Raw genomic sequence first — 21,331 nt, forward strand, 5'->3', positions numbered from 1 at the left:
TTTTTTTTTTTTACAAATATTATTTGTGCTTGTTTAAAAATGTTGAACAGGGATATCATTAATGTAGGTGGCTGCATTTGTAACTGAAACATTCCCAAACAGCGTGTATATGTACGTACACACACTGTCTAGCTACTGGCAGCTGCTTTGCTGACCACAAAAATAGTATCTACTTGTTCTCTTTGTCTAGTCATGCTTCATTGAACAAAGTGACAAATGCCAAGAAAAAGAAAGGAGAGTATTTGGTGGGTTTCAGAAAGGATAAAACCAAGTGAAATACATTTAAAAGCGCCAAAGCGACTGCATTAACTGCATATCAATAAAGTGTCCATGCAGTGGTGGCTAAATATTGAAACGCAGACAGGTTTCCAACAGATGTACAAATATTGATTGTATGTAGGTACAATAATATAACACATTCATTAGAAAACTTCGTATTTCTTTATATAGCAGTTCATCCTGATACAAGATTATTGAACGTCTTTCATCTACAGCTAAAATGATTCTTTTTCTATGTTAGTGGTCACAGATTCAGTGGGAAGAAGAAAAAAGGACAGTAGCCTTTCGCAACAGAGAGTGAAAACCCCAAACTGTTTTGTTAACACCAGGCATTTAAATCCAGCTACAGAGAAGTCCTGGGATTACACATCAAATATGTTTACACAACACTCAACAATCAGCTTGAAACAAATTACAGTCACAGGTAAATTCACATTAGCGTTGTTGAACTATAAAAAAATCTTTGAAACAAACACTTTCGTGATATGACAGGCTGGCTCCCTGATGTACAAAAGTGTTTAGACAGTAATTACGTATCTTGGTTTTGTAAGGGGAGAGGACTATTGGAGTAATTTATTATACTAAGAAGAAGGCAATAAGTGGAGAAATAAATGTGATTACCATCAAGTGATTTCCATCAGATTTAGAAAGCTAATCAAAGTGCTTTATCTTTAGGCAACATTGTAAATACTACAGAACATTAAGAAGGAAGGAGAATGGAATCACAGTTTGAATTGTGTCACTTATGAAAGGGTCTTAAGGCTAAATGTTGGATATATCTTATTGCAAAAAGCTTTATTTTCATTTAATTGAATCAACGCTTGCCACAACAATGTGGTCAAAACTATGTCTGATTAAAGGATGCAGTAATCTACTGTACCTCACCTCAAATTTCTGGAGCTTCCCTGCACGGGTCTCTCTAAAAAGTTTGTCGTAATGAATCAGAAGTGCAGCTGAAACACAGACTTTGTTATTGCCAAAACACGCACAGGAGACTACGGGGAAATGAAGTATTCAGAAGGTGCTCTTCACCACCTAATACCAGGACAAGAAAGCAGAGGTGCGGTGGCTGTGTGCCACACGAGAAGAAGGATAGGCTCAGCACCTTTGAGACATCCCCTAGTACCAGGAAAAAGAAATCCGCCTGTTCCACAGTCCCTCTTGCAGGAGAAGCCATGAGATACCAGGGCAGCTTAGCTTCAGAGACATTGTGAGTGAGCAACAAATGGTGGCTTATGAGCCATATTCCCACCACCTATGATACAGCATTTTTCCAATGTTGCACGATTTCCTTTTCCTATCACAGCACCTGCCAGATCTTCTCTCAGTCACAGCTAGCCAGACTAACAGGATAAAGTTGAGGCCTGCTAGAGAAACCAAAAGTCTTGGCCTTAGAAATTCAACATATAACAAACAAGGTACTAAGTAGGACATTCAGTGGGTAGCTACTGGGAAGATTTAAGTTCCCTTCTTGAACTGTAATAATTAAATGAGGGATGTGCTTTTACGGAACAGAAACACAATCCATAGACTTATCTATACATAGGTATTATATATATGTGTGTATGTACACGCATCTGCACAAGTGTAATCATACACGTTGTTTATATAGCAAAGACAAATCATGTATTAAATTCTTTCACAGACTGGTTAAGTGATTGAAAGTATCACCAGATATTCACAGTAAGTATCTTGTTCGGTTCATTAAAGTGAAGTACTGTAGAAGCAGAACATCACCTCCGAAGCTGTTAAACAGGGTGCTCGCTGGGAGTCAGAGCAGCACTGTGAAAGAGATTTAAAGCAAGAAGGGTGTTTTTAAAAGTATACAGGTAATACCAGACAGAAGTTAATGTATCTGAACACAGTAGGGGTGAGGGTTGGTTTTTGCTTTTTTAATCCTGTGCTGCATATTGGTATTCTGGTTAAGCACAAACTTCTACACGTTTCCATTTTAACAATTCATAACCCAGGCTCTTTCTCTGAACCACCAGCTTTTGACTGAAATCTCATTTGAACGTAGGGTAAAAACAGAACACACGATGACTTTTTGATTAGTACAGGCTCTTTAGCAGGTTGTTAAGTGGTAGAAGCACTATGCCAGAACACCGTTAAAACAGGGGCTTTGTTTTTTCTCTTACAGGCTGTACAAACATTTGCTTGTGAAGGGGCAGAATCTCATGTTCAGAGGTCATTCATTTCTAAGCTGAATAATAATTTAAGTGAGAAGACTTGCTCAACATGTAGAAAGAAAAAGGAAAAGCTAACAAATGGAGGAACAAGTAAAAATTACCACGGGTATGCACACCACCCAGCCTTAGGCATCCAAGTTTAAGGCCCAGTAGAGACAGATTTGCAACAGAGGTGCTTTCAACCACTCCCTAAAGGAGAAGCACTGGATCTGCTGAGCCTGGGCACTACACTACAGTTCCAAACCAGTCTGAGGGCCAAAGCAGTCACTACTAAACACCTAGCAGGCAGGGTTGTGCTCATTTTAATCACTAGGTAGCCCAGGGAATCCAAAGACCAAAAGCTCGAGCTCGTCTTAAATATTTTATTTTTTCGAAGTCTCTTACAGCGCATACTGGTTACTCAGGGATGATGCAGTCTTCTACAACTAGTTTTAGTACCTACCAGTTCATAAAATATTAATAAAATTGGTCTGATCTGTTACAGCTGTGCAAATGTGAATGACATGGCCTGCTGCCAGCGCTGACCTGCAGCAGACGCCTTGAAGGTGTCACTGGAGGGAGCAGAATTTTTCTGGAGTTTCATGACTGTAACAGAATCAGATTTGGCCATATTCCTCAAAGACATTACATTTTAAGTGTAATTCTGTAGTATATTACAGTCTTTCAAGGCTTTACAAATGGATTATAAATGGCTTTATAGGCTATTATGAAAGCCTCATAAAAGCCTTCAAAATGGGCTCTGCTACACCCACCCCTTGCAGTGCAGCAGGCAGCAGCACACCAAATCGCACTGAACTTTGGGCTGCCCCCAGAAGATGGGAACTTGTGCTCCTTTACTCACAGTACTACATGTGGCAGAGGGGATAACTGGGGGGCTTCTAGGGTTAACCCTACCGTAATGCCAGGATTCAGCAATCAGCAACACCAGAAAAACCTTAAACACACCCCTGAGGGCACATGAAACATACCACTGAGAAACATCAACAGTGCCAGCAGCAAAGGGCCAGGCAACCTGCAACTGCACATTTAACTCTACGCCTGCACTGCGATACTGGAGATATCAGACACATCCTTTGGGGGTTATAACCATTTCCTCCCCCATCTGCCTCGGATAAGCTGATTTTCATGTTTATCCAGCTGCAGGTAGATGAGTACCTCCGGAGTCCAGCAAGACTTTCAGCCTTTCACAAATTTTATGAAGGAAACCTGATGTTGGGAATATAACGCTGATGAGCACTTTGCCTGGATTAGAAAGCTGACACCGAGCTAACCTCTCAAACCCTGGTGGAATTTTTGGGGCATCAATTGTAAATACGTATATGCTTGTAAACCCATGGTTTATTCTGGCATAATTTCACTGTTGGATGAATTTATTAACTGAGGAGACTAGAGAGAAAAATCACGTAGGAGTTTCTAACTGAAACCAGTGCTGTCTGGACTTCTTAGGGTAATCATGCAGGTAACCATTGCCATTTACAGTGATTAAAGCACCAAACACACACTGTGATTTGGTCAAAAAGAACTTTCTGCAGTACTGAATGCCTTCAGTACATCGCTGTTACAGACACCAGTCACCACTGGAAAAACCTAAACATGAAGCAAGAAGTAAATTCAGGAAATGGCACCCTTGTTTCATAGCAAGTCACCTCTCTAATGCCTTTTCTTGGGGGTGGGGGAAAGAAAGCAGCATACAAATTTTATCCTGATAGATGTTTCTCCGGAAGTTTTCAGTCCTTGGGTAAGATTTTATAATCTCTGGACACTTCTGTAGTGATCCAAGGCCTGTGACCCTTGAAAGCTAACCCTAAACCAGCTGCAAACCGCAGTGCTGCTCTCTAAATAATCGGCATCTCAGAGCAGGGCAGTTACTGGAAGAACAGATATTAACAGATATCCTGCCTTTGAGACCTGAGCTCCCAGCTTTGCACAGCACAGCCCCGACGCTGTGCCACTGCACCAGGGGACCTTGCACTTCCCCAGGGATGGCTGGCACAGTTCTGCAGGGCACCATGCAAGCATCAGGCCACCCGAAATCCTTTCAAATTGGTCATTTCCCTTACCTCCTCCTTACTTAGCATGAACCAAATTTTCTTCCACCAAAATCATGTCTTTTTTTTTTTGAATGACTTTGTACCATAGAAAAAGAATGAGAACTACTCCTGAACTGTATTAAGACCTACTGCCATTAAGAATGAAAACCCAGAAAAGTGTTGCATCATGCTTCGGTGCAATAACCTACTGTTAAATAGTGAATGTACCTGATCAGTGGAGAGAACTTACTGTGAATACACACCTATATCCCAAGCCTTGATGCTTGATGCTATGTGTGCTACCCTACCTAATGAATAATGAACAGTAGTTTTGGTAAAGTGCTTCAATCTTCCTCCAAAAAAAGTTATGAAAATATAAGTTTTGGAAACATCTTAAAGAAGCAGATCTTCTTGTTTCCTTGCTACAATAGCTCTTGTATACAGTAAGCACTGTATTTCTACCTCTATTATCCATTTGCTTTCTAGCTAGATAAGATCAGGAACAATACATTTGGGTGTAGAGAAAAATGCTACAATCTAAAACCTCTAAAAGTTCTCTGAAACCTTTGGCTACAATGAACATTACCAAAACAGAAACATCTGAATAATAATCTAACAAGAACTAAAAGAGCAGATTCGTAGCAAAAACGGGACATAAATGCCACAGTATATTTTCAAAGGGAGGAAAATCTGCAGAACTGTTACTGGCACCGATGCACCACGGTGTTCTGCAGTGGGCAGGACACATTCTGCACATTCTGCAGGCACACATCCAAACCTCTGTCCTCCAGTGGCTGGAGTTAAAAGCAAAGGTGACAATATTCACATCTGAGACAGAAGTTAAGCTTTTGAAAATCAGTATCCAGGCTCACAGAATGAGGATGTGGATGATCCTGTTTATTGACTGACCTGAAATTATATCCCTATTTCTGAGGATGTTGTTAAATGTAATTGATTTAGCAATATGTCAATTAAGAAAAAAACTTATGTTTTTTTCACCTTTTTTACTACTCCCTTAACTACCCAAAATGAACTTTGGTATCAAGTAGCACACATTCATTCTACTACTCTTTGCTTTTTTACAGGTATATCAAAACATACTGTGGCATTTAACATGCTGTACGGGTGACTGAGACAGTGACAGCAGCAGCAAAAAGAAAAAAAAAATAAAAAAAAAAATGCTGAAATCATAAGCACCCTGGCAAGTCCTTATTCATATAGGCAAAAACTGAGCTAACTACATAAGGCATGCTCCAATAACCTAAGAGGTCACCTGGCGCTCACTGGGATGGCTGCTGCTTTCCGAGTTCTTATTCCAACATCCTGAGGGAGAAAGAGGGAGTGGGGGGAATGGGAACCAATGCAGAAAAGAAAAACTTTATGAACTGTACCCTTGCTGTCAAAAAGGCTTCAGAGTCAGCTGCCATCTTGACATGAGGTTGCAATTCTTGCTACCGTACCTTTTTAGACACAGGGAACATGCTTAGTGAATTGGTCCCTCACTCGTTTTCGAGATTAAATTTAAAATGTTAGGGGGGTGGTCTGTTTGTTGGATTGATTGTTTTTCATAAAGAAACACCTCAGCTAGCTCCAAACATGTCTTTTTCTGATTCTGGAGACTGGGGCCTTGATATTTCAAACAACTCCTGTGGTGACTGGGAGCTTCTTCTTGAGGTTAATATCCTAAGTATCTCAGCAAGCTGTTTTTCTATATTGGTCATTTTTGTGTTTAAAGCCTTGATGTCCTCTTTCAACTCATGTTTCACTTCCAGCATGGTGGCCTGAAGAGTCTGTTCTGGGATAGGATAAAAGGAATGCTTGACCTCGGTGAGGACCGGGCTGCGGTCCTGCGGGCTTCGTGTCTCCCCAACATTATCCAATCGCAAGTCACTTTTTGTGATGCCACTGTCACAAGAGTCTGTCTTCTTCAGGGTAGCTTCTCCCGAAGCTTTAGTTCTCTCTGGTAAAGTCTCCATGGATTCTGCTTTGGAGACTTTGTTCCAGTCTTCACCTTTCCCACAGGCATCTTTGAATTTGGCCCAGCCTTTCCGTCGAGGGTAATCCCCCGACGCTTTACACCCCGCGTACTCCGACGCCGGGGCCTGCAGCTTTGCCTGGTCGGACGCCCCAGACGTCGAAGCCGACTGGTACGACACGGGGGTCGCTGGACTCTCCCGCACGGTCACCACGCTGGCTTTGACCACCGAGCGGGCCGAGGAGTGCTCGCCCAAGACGTTGCCCTTCTCCACGTCCAGGTCATCCGGATCTCTCCCTCTCTCTGCCGCGAGCCGGGCCTCCTTCTGCTGCCTGAAGCGCTGAAACAGCCGGCGGACCGGGTGATCGGGTGGTAAAATCAGAGGGGCTTCGTTCTTCCTCTTCATTCTCTCCTCTTCTTCACGTTTCACATCGCTGATTTTCCGGAACACAATCTATGGGGGAAAGAGATTTCGCGCTGTCATTAACCGCACCCTTCTCAAGGGGGAGAAGTTGTACAGAAAGAATTATTAGAAAGAATTTATTATAACCGACAAATGCACAGTCTCTGCGCATTTACAGCAACACTACTGCAGTTTCCAAGTGTCTCATTTTGTGAACGTGGCTTATTTCATTATTTAAGATCATCTCTTTTATAACACCAGAAAGAAAAGAAAAAAAAAGCTCTCCAGTTCTGAGAAGGCACCAAGGCAATGCCATTGTACGTATAATGATCCCAGGAAGTTACTTGTTTTGTCTTATGAGAGACTTCTTATATTTGTTTTGCTGAGTCTAGGGTTGAGCACCAAATTTCTAGTATTATAAAGGGCCACTCCCGTGTCTTAGAGCAGCCTCATCCCTGAGCTACACTCAGGGCCATGTGTAGCACCACTTGCTACTCATCATGCAAAAGTTCTGGAAAGTTCTGACAGTATTTTAGTTCAGTTTGACCCCTGATGGGGTCAGTAGAGCAGAGAACACCCTGGACTCTCCATTTTGCAAAGTGCATCTTGCCCTGCCATCCATCCCACACCCTCTTCTAGAAGCAACACGCAGTTTAGGGGCAAGACAAAGATCAAGGTAGTCCCAGGGCTACAAGAACAGTGGGGAACGGGCTCCGAGAGCTGAGGGGAAGCCACCCATGGCTGATTACTTTGGCAACCTGAAGAGCTTCATGTTCTGATTTACTTCTTCATTTTTATGGAAAAGTGGACTTTTTTGCACAAAAAACAAACAAACAAACAAACAAAAAACATTAATTTTCAATCTACTTTCCTAATTATACCTACCCCAGCCTGTAAGCTAAGCAGTCCCTGTGGGGGCAGCCTCAATGCCTTTGGTACCGATGAAAGCCTCACAGTGCCCACACAACCCCAAAACAGCGAGGGAGTGTTTCTTCTCTGAACTTGATGGCAACATATTCTCTTAAAAAACTCCATGTGTTTTACATTATTATTGGTATTTTTCAAGCAGAAACCCCTCCCGTGGGGTATCAAAGGTGAACGAGCAAGCAGCTTGGTTTGCAAATGGCAGGTCCCCACAGCCGAGGTCCTCAGTACGGAGTATAACTGCTGTGTCCCCAGCTTCTGCTAACACTGTGCCACCTGATCTCTTCAGTTGCCTTTGGGAAAACCTGCTCTGAATCCTTATACTCCAGCGCAGAAATAACTTTCAGGTTCAAATCATTATTAGCAAATGTGTAAATAAACCCATCCCTCTGTTGCAGAGAGATTTGAATTAAAATAAACATCATAAGCACTGCTTCACTGGCACACATAAAATGCATGTTTCTCTTGACTTCAATGCTTCTTGACAGTTCTGTCATTGTGAAGCAGGGAGAAAACAATATCTGAACGCTGCCTGTTTGGAAAGAAGAAGTTGTCAGACTTGGCAGCGTTTCCCAAATGCAAAAGAATAAAATTAGCATGAAGGATATTTTATTTTCAAGCTGCAATTAGGAACCTAAATGTTAGATAAGAATAAGAAAACTGAGTACTTGACAGTATTATTTTTTTCCAGGAAACTTGGTCTGCAGTAGGCTCAGTACAAAGCAGACAAAGAAGCATAATCCTTAGAAGTGAAGGAATAGCACTTACTCACAGGGAAGGAAGAATCAATACAGTGCTCCAGGCTAATGGCTTCCCACACTGGCAGTCCCCTGCTTTAATTGAAGGAAGAGTGTCAGCCCAGCGCTCTGCTCGAGCCCAGCCGTGCCAGGCAGGGGCTCAGGGTCATTGCTGCAGCAGGCTGAGGCTGGCTCTGGGGGCACAAAACCCCAACAAACCAAGGCAGGTAGGAGCCAGGTCAATTTGTCTCTGCAAACTCTGGTGTCCCCGAGTATGCCCTCTCCCAGAGCTTGCGTGCTTGGTGCTGGTGTGGCATCCATGGCCTGCGTGGTGCCGTGCCAGGCAGGCATGCAGACAGTGGGGCTGCTGTGACTTTGCCCACGAGCGTGTCTTTGCACATGAGCAGTGTCAGTCTGTGCTTCTCCCTAAACACTCAGAAGGGACGCATGAACGGGTGGTGCAGCGGTCACCCTCGCAGGGTCACCAGGGGTGGCACTTGGGTGCTCGGAAGAGCTAGAGGACAGGCTGCTTCGTAGAGCCCATGTCTAGTCCAAGTCCTGCTCTACACAGCTTGCTCAGCATCGTGTCTGGTAAGCACTGGAGTACCTCTGACTATTTAATGACTGGCTTTTCTAACATTAACCTGGGTGTTATTTGTGAGAAGCTGCCCCTGCTGCTGCGCAAAACAGATGAGAGGGCAGTGGAGCAAGCCCCAAGCAATAAATTCTTAAAAGCCTAGCCTGACACATACTTGTATTAGCCGCTGCACCTCATGCAGCCAGTAGCACAGGCTCCATGCTGCAGGACGAGAGAAGACAATTCACCAGCAAACACAAAGAGGTGAGCGCTGGGCAACATGCTGCTGGCAGTGCCCATCATCCCCACGGTCCCCACTGCTTTCCACTTTGCTGCCTGGATGAGACCTGGTGGTGCTGAGCACACCTGGCCGTGCAGGACCTGCCACCAGCTTTCTCCCTGTGTGAGGCTCAGCCTTGGGGTCCTGACCGAGCCCAACCCGTTACCTTCAGGAGGTCAGATCACAAGAGAAGCAGGAGCAGAGGTGGAGGGAGCAATTACAGAAGATACTGCCTTTGTCATGGGTACTCCTACCATGCTGAGGAGATCCCTCATTTCCATTCTCTATATGAGGCCTTATACCAGCTACCAGACAAATACACCACAGCAGTATTTGCAGCAATCACCTGCACGAATGCAAAAATGCAGTCCTCAGGTCTCCCATCCTGTCCAACACATATGTCTATGTGACAAGCTGCGCTCATGCAGCACGAATCGAATCTATGCGCATTTGCCAGGGCACAGAGCCTCCAAATCTTGGGTTCTCTTACCGAACTCGTAAGAGACTGGATAAACACCTGTCAGAGTGCAACTTGTCTTTGGGAAGCACAGGAAAAGCTGCCACTGGTCTTCTTTTGGGCAAGCTCCCCAGTGCCACATTTTCTCAAGAGAAATCCATACTTATGGATTAAGCAGAAGTTTTATAACTATGCAAAGCTCAGCAGGAACTGAAAAGACTGCATAACTGCATTTTGGATTTTTGTTGTTGCTGTCTTTCTTGATGTTAAATGCAAGTCCTTACACATAAAAATACACATAACTGCTTTAAATGGACTGTTTTCTTACAATTGTTGAGGAAAAAAAAACAACAACAACAACACACATTTTAAACGGTAAAACAGCTTTAGCAGCATAAAAGTCATTTAGAAATTGTGGTGGTTATGCTGACATATGTATACCTGCCCCCACAAGCAGTTGGAATACAAAGGAAATGAAAATAATTTTCATTTGTTATAAGGAAGAGGAGTCCGGACCTACACATCGGTTTTCATGTGGAATTTGATAGGGCTACAAAAATAAATTGTAATCAAAGTTAAATTCCCAAATGTGGCAAGGCTCCTAAGACAGTTTTGAGTTCAATTTCTCTTTATTGCTCTCTCCAAGCATTCATTTTTTTCTGAGGAGGGATAGTGCAGGAGCTATGCACACAGAAAAAAAATCTAGTGGGAATATTTTAAAAGTATGTGAAGACCTAAATATGGATGAAGAACCTGAACTGCGATGAAGTAGCAAGAATTGTAAACACCAGGCATAAAATGCATACATCACACATCCATTCTCATCTAGTGTCATAACTCCATGTTTATTAAAGAGGTGCTGCATCTTGTAGCTCCACAGGAAAGACTCTCAAGCCAGAAACATGAGTACAGTGGGAATATTAGCCTAGAATTGAAAAAAATAAAAATAAAAATAAAAATAATTGAAAAATAGCTCTGTTAGGCACAGATTACTGCACTCACCTCATAAACATTTGGCTGAGGTATGCAGTTCTGATGACTCAGTAACAATTTCATTTGTGGACAATGCACTCAGAGAAGTAATGCACTAGTATGTCCCATTGACCTGCGACAGCATATACCCTGTTGCTGCATTCCTGCCTGGGCATGAGCAGTGTCCAAGGCAGAAAGGCAGGCTTACATGCAGCATGTTTTCCTTTCCTCAGTATTAAGCAGTTGTGAAGGTGCCACAGTCTTCGGAAAATCTGGGGGACAGGTTCCATCCTCTTTTTAATATGCAGAGAGTTCTCAAGCTGTATTTGTGGAATCAATGCCTTTAGAGATTAAGGTCAAGATTTATCCCCAAAGTATTCAAAAAATCAGGTGGACATAAATGAACTCTTGAACTACCCATTTGGTTATCAAATGTGGTTACTTGGATTTTCCTGGGCTCAGCACTGAAACACAAGCATTATTTCAATAATTCATCACGGGCATTTTTCATTGCTATGACTTCCATCATTTCTTCACAATGGGACCAGAAGAACAGACTGCAATGTGACTTCTTATGTAAGGCAGGTCACGGGATTGCTCTGGAGGGGCATTCCCTGCAGGCCACCTTGTAGCAACGAGATTACATCATTTAGAAAAATATTTCATTTGATGGCAATAAAGAATCCATCGTCACATCTTGATAAAACATGCCTGCGATTTTTGCTTTAATACTGAGTTTGTCTGACATCAGTGACACTTCTGCTCCTTCCTCCCTCACACTGTTAAACATTCCCCTTTAGGAACTGATTATAGAGTCTTATGTTCAAAAATCTCTTCAGAAGTGGTAGAGCTAATCAGGTGCTACTGTGAAGGGTTTAGACAATGATGTTTTACTGATATTAAACAGCCAAAGTCCCAATGTTTAGAATTTTCAATTTAACTCTAAGCTTTCCAGACACAAATATAGGTAGAGTAACTTAAGTGCCTACTCCCTTTACACAAAGACTGGGGGTGTGGGGTGAATAATAGGACAGGGGTGTATAAAATCAGGCACAACACAAAGAAGAGTAGGCAAGGATCGATTATATACAGGGTGATATGGAAATATATGAAAACAACAGCAATGAATGACAGTGGAGTCACATAAAAAAGACAAGTTTGTGGTTATTTGTCTGAATTCAGTAAACATTAAAAAAAAAAAAAAAAAAAAAAAAAAGCTATGAAAGATGTTCTGAATGGAAAAAGGCTGCATAGATTCTTTAGGAGAACAAGCAACTGCTTGGTAGAGAAGGGTATTGAGGGCTACCAAACAGACAAAAGTGGTAAGCTGCTCAAGAAATCTCCTCAGTAAAAACAGATGGAAGCTGCAAAGGTATTTGCAGGAATTGTCAGAAACAAAAGCATTGTTCTTATTGCTTCCTTAGTTATCCCTAGGCATCCCTAAATAATTATATAGGTCAAATCTGGAACTGCTGCCTCAGTGCCAGGGAAACATTTTCAGTGAAGGTGATAGAGGAAGTGCCAAAGAGAAAAACATCAGAAGAAAATATATTAAAGGCTCAAAGATCTGAACCTTAAACATCTGAGCAGGCTGTTCACATATTACAGACAAATGTTTGCTCTCATTGCACCCTTCACTTGCATATAGGGAGAGGCAGGACTAACAAAGCCATTAGTTCGTGGTACTATATAGATTTGACATAGCTTTGTAACTTGCCCAGGTTTGAATGAAACAGCTAAAACTGGCGTGTTAATTTGGTACGACAGGGAAGGCCGCTTGGTGCACGTGGGAAATTAAGAAGTCCACTGTCTCCAGCTGCTGCTGTAATGAACAGCTTACTGGGGGGCTTCACCATCTCTGAACGGCTGGTAGGCTGCAAAATACACCACAACAATGCTGTCAGCAGAACAATAGCAATTCATTTTCTTTAACGCTCTGCCCTGAACGTATGCACAGTCCCAGGAAGGTAACAAACAGAAGGGTGAGGCAGAAGTAACGTGTTAGCAGCTGTATTCTGGTCTTGTTGTTATCTGATTGTAAATGCAAGCACTGTGCCAGCACTGCATGAGACAGTCTTGAAGATCAGGGGGAGCTTCATTTAAAACACATTATGAATATATTACAAACCTTATCCTGTCAGAGGCGAAAAAAGACCTGCTTCCAGCTGAAGTGGAAAGGATTTTTCAGTCTTCCACAAAAATACCCCCATTTCTTTGCAACTCTGATTTGTAAGAACTGATCCAAGGCCCACGGGAATAGATAGAAATATGGATTTCAAGACGTTTCGAATCAGACTGTCATCACAGAGTTACAATTATGAGGCTCCCAGCCACAAAGCTGCTGCTATTATTAGCTCTGCAAGCTTCCCTTCTTTCCACCTCTATGGCATGCACAAATACTGCAAGATTTGGCAGGTTGTCCTCAGCATTAATGGCAAGTAGCATCGCAGCGTTTTCCTCTGGTGCTTAATAATTCTCTTTCATGGATACAGAAACATTCACAGAGTCTGGAAGCGCCAGATATCATAAACAATTAAAAGCTTAAAATTACTTCATACGGTGCTCACAGAAAAGGGACTTAAGTGTGAGGAAAACAATTATGAAAAAGGCATTTATTACTACGCAGACTATCTAGCAACTGCCAAGAACTGATGAAAATATCTTCAGGCTGATGTTAGTCCAATGAAAATTGGATCCAATCTTTTTCCTTTATTTTTTTTCATTTTTTTTTCTTTTCAGAAGAAACCAAGAGAAAAAATAATAGAGGCAGGCATGGCAAAAATGCTTTAGACACTGATGTTGAAGAAACTAAAGCTGCATGCCATCAACATAGTGTGCGATGGTGAAAAATCCTTATAGCAGTATATTAGCAGGTCACAGGGAAAATGGTGGAGGAATAAGACTTTGTCTTTTACAATTACAAATTTGGTCCTTAGAAAGGAGTGAATTAACCTCTCACGTAATATAGGATCGAAAGGGCAGGCTCATAAAGCTTCCCACCAAAATCTGCAATGGATTTCACTGCCATTATCTAGATGATTCCTGGGTTAAGCACTAGTCTCAGTTGCACCTCTAGGACATGAAGGGAATTTGTGTGAGAAGGTATATGAGTGCACGGGTCACATTTATGACTGGCGAGGGAACAGATTCCATTACGCACTTCAAGCTTCAAGGCACAAGCCACAAAATACAGGTACCTGTTCAAAGGCTGGTGCAAATTACCCAGTTTGTGTGTTGTTTGGCTTTGACCCTGGGTTTCTGCAGATGATTTGTATGTGGGACTTAGGGTCATGCAGAAACGCACATCTGCAGTTAACGTGGCAGATGTCAGTAGGTTCTCTCCAGGTCTACTGGCTGCAACAGCAAAGTTTGGGTTCTGCTTCTGAAGAGGAACAGGTTCCTCTCCAGTTAAAGTCATATACCTCCCAGGGCACTCCCAGACATGCCTGCTTCTGAAAACTCAGAGCAAACTAAGGTCCTGCTGGTGGGGCCGTAAAGGAGAGTTGTTATCAGAGCGCTGGGACTGGGAAACCTCCGCTGTCCCTGGGGCACACGCAGCCCCGGGGCTGTGGGTGGGCACGGCCCCTTTCCATCCCCACGTTGTTCTGTGGGGACTCAGCCCTGCCCCACAGACAGAGCACTACCTGCTTACTCTTCAAAAATCAGACTTCTGGGCACAGCTAGATCATTAGCATGCAAGTGTTTGGAAGAAACACTTATTCATAATTTAACGAGCACTCATGCTATACAGATGAATAGAGGTAACAAGGTTTTTAGTCTATACAGTACGACATCTGGGCTAACTGCTACTGTCATGAGCACCAGCAGCTTCAACTGCACTGAAGCTCTTCTCTGTGACAGCGCATTTTGTAGCCTAGTTACAAATTCTAGAAATCCTGATTTGAATATTAGTGTCTAATCATGTCACTATTATTTATTTAAAAGTTCTGCGCAACTCAAGGCTCCACTCCTTTCTGTCAAACTCCTCATTCTAATTCATGTTTACAGGCTATGCTCTCGTTGAGAGAAAAGGAAAAAGATTTTACAAAAGTACTACTGAAAGTAAGGCAGAATTATATTTCCAGAGCAATCAGCGGAAATAACAGATTAACACTGGTTATAACCTTATCTACAAGCCTACACTAACAAGTTTTGAGCCTTCAAGAGATGCCTTTTCCCCAAACTAGGATTTAAACCATTGTCAATACTAAATGTAGAGAACCACACAATTAAAATAAAAGGACACACCTCTGGCATTGCTCAATAGTTTGGATATCCAAAAATTCACAGTTACAGCACATTTAGCAACCTCATTCACTAACTTACGGAAAAAATAAAAGAATAATACAGAAATCCACCAAAATATATATTGCTAAAGATCTACTAGATCTTCACTATTTGTGAGAGGAAGAGTGCCTGTTACAAGCAAATACTGAACGTGTGGGCAAGGGCTTTAGGGAACTTATGCTAGATCTGTGTGCAGAATGTTACATCAGCTGGGGACTAATATGTCTGCCGACATTTGAAGTGCTCTCCAGAAACTTCTAGTTTGTAAATAAGGAAAAAATAATTCTCATGCTTCCTGCCTAATAACTGTCAGTAGTTTCCAGCAGAAATACTTAGAAATTACTGTTTTCATGGTTGTTTTTTTTTTTTTTATTGTTGTTCTTATATTCTTTTTTTTTGCCTTTTTAGCACGTGGGGTGCTGGTGTACACACACCAGACACACAAACAGCTCAGGGAGACTCATCTCTTCTTCTAGACCAAGACACTACCCTCATTCTTGGGCAGACTGCCTCAAGAATTGCTTTAAGGAGAGCCCAAGGCACAGCAGGCATTTACCTCTCTGTCACCTAAATTTCAACTATACAAAATGTCACATAATCCAGCTTCTAAAGAGTACAGCGTGCCTTCTCAAGAGTCAGAGGCTGTTCCCCCAAACCTCCTTTGGCTTGCTGCAATTTGTCAAGTGTTTTCTGAAAAAAATCAGGCAATGTGTGTGAGTCAAAGATTTGGGATTTTTCCCCTCTAACACAGAGACAATTCCACTTGAGATCTGAAATGGATGCAGAGGTTTGTAGAGTTGAGGAAAACAATTATGTGTTCAGATAGTGGTTAAATTTTGCAGTTTGTTTTCAGTATTACATTTTAGACACCAGCTTCCCAATAAGATAGTTTTCTCTTAACCAGTGTCTGTCTTTCATGCATTTTTTTCCTACTTTCATTTGTCTGCATTCTGTCATTAGGCTGAAAGTGATTGACAGGTATTTTACTTTCCAAGTGGGCATCAAATGTGTTTTCAGATGTATTCAAATCCATCAGGCAACATCAGCCCCAAGAGCTTACGAGTCATTCAGCTGCTTTTGAATGGCCACTCATAAACCAATCCACACGAACACAATGCTCAAAGTCCCTGATGTACAAGGCTTGTGCAGCTCTTGAAATTATAAACTGAGAATTACATTAAGCTCAGCTGAAAGTTCATTGCATAAATTGCCTCAGCCAGAATACTGAAGATAAACAAACTAACCTGCAGCTCTGCTTAATAAGAGAATAAATCCTTATCCAGACTACCTAGCCCAGCGTGGCAGCACAGCCGTGCACATCCAAGAGCTCAGTCCCACTCAGCCAGTCTGTCCCCTCCCTGTTAAAGAGCACTGTTTGGATAACATTATGCAAGAAGGAAGCAAACTGTTAATAACTGAATGAGAATCAGCAATAAAAACTACATTGCTCTCTATTTCCCAAAGCAGCTGTCAAAGCTCTTCAGCCCTAACTAACAGCCAGGAGCTTAAAACCTTGAAAGAAAGAAAACACTTGACTGTGGCAAGTTGTCTCAGATCTTCTCATTACCAAGAGCTCCTCTTCACTAGCAGATCCTGGGAACAGGTCTCTGACAGTCTGCAGCTGCCCGGTCCATCTGGTGAGAAGTGACGGCCCTATCTTCCTTGTCAACTGTCAAACCTGGAACCTGTCTCCCATCCAGAAAATGCACAGATGAGCTAATTAAAATCACCAAGAACGGACAGATCCCTCCAAATAACTTCACGGAGAATCCTTTAGAGCTGTACTTGGTTTTGTTTCATGTATTTTTATTCTGTAAGAGCGGACGCAAATACAGACTCAAATACTGATAGAGGCAGATGCTTCCTATCATACCAGTGTGCTTCATTCACACACCTCTGAGTGTTTTACAGCAATTCCTCAGTCCCTCCAATATGACCAACTCCATTACTTTCGTTTATTATTTATACAGTAGCAATGCTTAAGGTTGTATCATTCTTTCAGTTTATATACACACAGAGCAAAATGGCATTATTCAATGTGGCAAAATGCCCTTTTCATGGGAAGACATCACAGACCCAACACATATCACAAAATAACTGATGTCAGCCACACAACAATTTATGAGCACCTTGAAATGTTAATTGTGCTAGATGTCCCTTTCTGTTATGACTGATAAAGGTTCACCCTTAAAAGTTTGAGAGAAGAGATTTTGAATATAATTTGTCAAAAGACTCACAATTTTAAACACAGCTAGCTTAAATATTCTGGAGTTTCTCCTGAAGAAAACAGTTACTCTTGAAGAGGAAATCACAATAACTCAACACAAGCATATTGTTTCCTGGCAAGCAGACTGAAACACTCTTTTAAAAAATATTTCTCATCATGTGGATTCAAACAATGACAAAATTAAATCCAAATATTGCAAACCTCTACAGGTCTACCTCTATTTTCAGGTGTAGTATCAACCACAAACTCAAGAATCCCTGGCACCATCAAATGGAAGCCTAAAATCTGCATTTGGCCCGCCCTTCACTTATATCACACCTCTCCTTCTTGCATACAGATATAAGCAGATAATATGTATTCAGAAAGCTTTATTCATCCCCAAACGCTACTTCAGTCATCATAAATTCAGACTGCACTTGCACCTACTTTTGTTAAAAGGTTCTGTTCAGAAAAAAATATGCTTGTATCAGACTCTTGGTCTACACAGTTGTGGTGTCATCTCCCATTTTCTGAACTGCTGAGAGCACTCACAGACTGCAGAGAACAAATTCACTTCTCCCCTCTGCCAAAAGGATCTGCACACTCTTTCCTTTCAGGAGCGTGCTCCAGTCACCACGTTAGGGCTGCTCAGCCAGCACAGAAACTGTTCAGCTCCAGAGGCACCCAGAAATGCAAGGAGGGAAGTTCTCCCTGCCTTCCTCCCTCCCCGAGCTTTGCACTGTGACAAGAGGTGCCCATTCACTGCAAGCAAGGCACAGGCAGCAATGGCTGAGGCAAGTTACTCTAGGAAAGCTGCTCTTGGTCTCCCCTACTGTTTGACTTTGGATGACAGAGCTCCCTGTCTTCAGGGCTGCAGAGTCAGCCTGTCCTTCGTACCAAATACGTTTCGATATGAGTGAAACATTAATCGATGAGTCCAACAGCAAGGGCTGAAGGAAATTCTCCTGCCTTTAAAAGCAGGGATTTAAACTAAGGTCCCCCAGTTTCCTTTGTCACTTCATACTGTGGCTAGTAATAGGTATGGATGTGGCACTCCCATTCTCTGCTGCTGGAGCTGCTCTACTTTTAGGGACAGCCAAGTATGCCTAGGGCAGGAGGGAGCAGGAGATGGCAGAAATGGTGCTCCTGCCTGCAGGAACAGGCCCTCACCAGAGGGGTGGGGTCCCCACGCTCCGGTTTCTGCTCTAGAAAATGCCTCCATCATTGCTTCATAAAGGAAAGTCTCTGCTGGAGAGGCTGCAACACCTAATCCCTGAAACCCCCAGTAGGAATTTTACCTGTCTCCTCATCTTCTCAAATCAACAACAAAAAAAATGAATGTCCTGAGCCTGACAGTTTCATGTAATAACCTCTTCGTTCTGCTTTGCTACTCTAACCCTTCATTTCCCCAAACTAAAATGTCTCATTTCATCTTACAGGCAATGTTTCATTTAAGCTTTCACCTCTCCCCCCATTTTTCCAATTTACTGAGGCAATGCAAAACATTTAGTTTTTGTTTGAGGGGCAGATTTGAAGAGTTCAGCTGTAGCTTAAGTGAGGTAGAGTACAGACTCTACCTTGATGTGGTTACGTGCTTCTGAGTGATCAATAAAATATTGATCATTTAACTATCATGCTTTGCCATCTCTGCCTCTTTAATGTCACATTGGGCTAAACTTAAACACCTGCGGTGCCATCTCCTTGCTGCCTCCTAAGGGACACTGCAACACAGTTTTCTCCTTGTTCCACTGTTCTGAGAAGAAAGAGATGTGACACAGATCCTGCCCTTGCTGCAGCTTTATATTGATCAAGCTGTCTCTCTTCCACTGGTAAAACTGGGGCTGTAATTAACTTCCAAGCCTCACTGAAAGGTGGTGTGTTTTGAGTTTCAGAGTTGTACCAGTATCCAGGAGAGGCCACCACCAAAGCCATATCCCAGGTAAGGAGGGAAGCGAAGCCGTGTAATCTCAGCTTCACACCCCTGCTTACACTGTGCCACAGGCTTTTCAGTTGTCCACATGCATTTATGGTTCATATTTGCATAGATGAAGTTTATTATCTTTAAAACATGAAGGTGTTTTCAATGAGGTTGTCCTACTACGTTTTATGCCACTCATTTTCTAGTCTCTTATTTCACACAAACTGATCCTTATCCCAAGCGAAGGAATACGAAATACCACCATCCTGTCCAGAAGTAAAGGCTGGAAGCTGCAGGCTCTACTCTCACTTTCCCCCAGAGTGGAAGAACTGCAGACATGGACAACTTGGAGAAGCTTCTGGAAGCCTGGTGGGTTTTGTGCTGCCGTAGCAGGCGCTGTGACCTTCTGCTTTGGCACCGTCACGTTGTGTTGCTGTGCTCAGGGCGAAGAAATAAAGGTTTGCCATACACCTTGTGCAACGTGGGGTACACAACCAGGGACTTATGCCCTTGAGATACACCTGGGAACAGTTCCCAGTGTAAAGTGTAACCTACGAGTGGACGCTCCAATAGGTGCTGTAAATGTCTTCTGTTATAACAATTACTGTACTTGACTAGCGTACAAATTTGTTTAACTGTTCAGAATTAAGCAAACAAAACCAAAAATCCCTCTCTTCCTGCCTCCATGAGAGCTCTCCTCTCCTTTCTGCTCTTTCTTATGCCTTTGTAAGACATCCAGTCTGCTAGAGTTACTGGTCCCAAAACTCACGTAAAAATGTTCCGGTGAGGAGATGGATGATCTTACCACAGGCATAAGCTGAGACATGAAATATATAAACCCAGAAAAGGAAACTATTTCCTTAGCAACTGAGGGGTGCAGCAGGCACTTCAGCAGTTAAGTGCATATAGAAATAATACCAGACAGCTTAAGGAGGGTGTTTCAATATACTGGGAACTGTCACTTAATGGAGTACTCTAATTAGCAACAAAAGAAAGACAGCATTATCCAAACTCACGTTAAAATGGATCTAAATTCAAGCAATGGCAACAGTAGGTATAGCCCAGTTTACCAGTCTGAATCTGGATAAGCAGTAGCCAGACCAATCTGGGTGTGCAAATTCAGCAATGACACAGTTGAAGAATTTAACAGAGAGCCTAGGGAAAATAAAAGTGCTTGCACTAACAGCAAACAACACCGAAGAACCTCTTCGTGATGTTGTTTTCAACTAAACACAGAAACACGGAGCAAGTTGTCATTTTACAACTAGCACCAGAGACAGAAAGCTGGATTTTGGCAACAGCTTCAGCATTCCACATAAAGGGGAAGCGCCCATAGATTTTTGCACAACGATGTCCTGATCGAATGGATTGCTTTTAGGACCATCTCCCGTACTGCTAATTAACCCTGCTTCTCATGGGCACTCACCCATCACCCATTAGGATTTGTCACCTAACTTCTGTGCGTCCTTTAGAAAATCTCCGACTGCTCTAGGTGCAGCAACACCAAAATCACAGCTCCGAGCAGGTGGACGTGAGCCATCATCGTGTCCTGCTAATCACAGGCTACCCGGGGCTGGAAAGGACTACCAGATTTTAGAGGACTCACAGGCTCGTCAAGGATGCATCTGCTCCCACCCCTGTGGTCCTCTCAAATGCCCCTGAGACCTCCCACCACGTGTCTTCATCACCAACCCGAACGTGGCATAGATTTAGATCAGGTTGCAAATTAAAGTGCTTAAGAAGACGTAATCTGGCTCCATGCTACCAATGGTGCAGGGGCTTCGCTGCAGAGGTTTTGGCACCGGCTTCATACAAAGAGGCCACATGGCTTCTGGGTTTCAAGCAGGTTTTCAAAATGCCAGAGGAACAAATTCTTTCTCTCAACAAGAAATAATGTAACCCTCACGACTCCTGGTGTGGGCACTCCACATCAATCCCTGCTGAAGCCAGCCTGTGGTGCGTGCACACACCCAGGTGAGACTGTGCAGAGCAGGTTTACATTCTTCCTAATTTATTCATTTTCCAACACTTTGAGCTCCTCATCTATGCTAAATCTACAGAAACCCACTTCTAAAAGTTGTGACTTGCTGCCCCTCC

General features: G+C 42.7%; 1 protein-coding gene across 1 annotated transcript in view; it reads right to left on the reverse strand.

The window, feature by feature from the left end:
* KCNH1 (potassium voltage-gated channel subfamily H member 1) overlaps positions 1–21,331 on the reverse strand; it is a 186,642-nt gene continuing 165,311 nt past the window's right edge. The window contains exons 11-12 of the mRNA XM_035321912.1: positions 5,890–6,927; positions 1–2,061 (exon numbers count right to left, since the gene is read on the reverse strand). Of these exons, the coding sequence (XP_035177803.1) occupies positions 6,079–6,927 (849 nt within the window). The 3' untranslated portion in view covers positions 1–2,061; positions 5,890–6,078. The remainder of the gene's footprint in view (positions 2,062–5,889; positions 6,928–21,331) is intronic.

The sequence above is a fragment of the Oxyura jamaicensis genome, chromosome 3 (genome assembly GCF_011077185.1).
Source record: "Oxyura jamaicensis isolate SHBP4307 breed ruddy duck chromosome 3, BPBGC_Ojam_1.0, whole genome shotgun sequence".
In the NCBI taxonomy this organism is placed as follows: Eukaryota; Metazoa; Chordata; class Aves; order Anseriformes; family Anatidae; genus Oxyura; species Oxyura jamaicensis.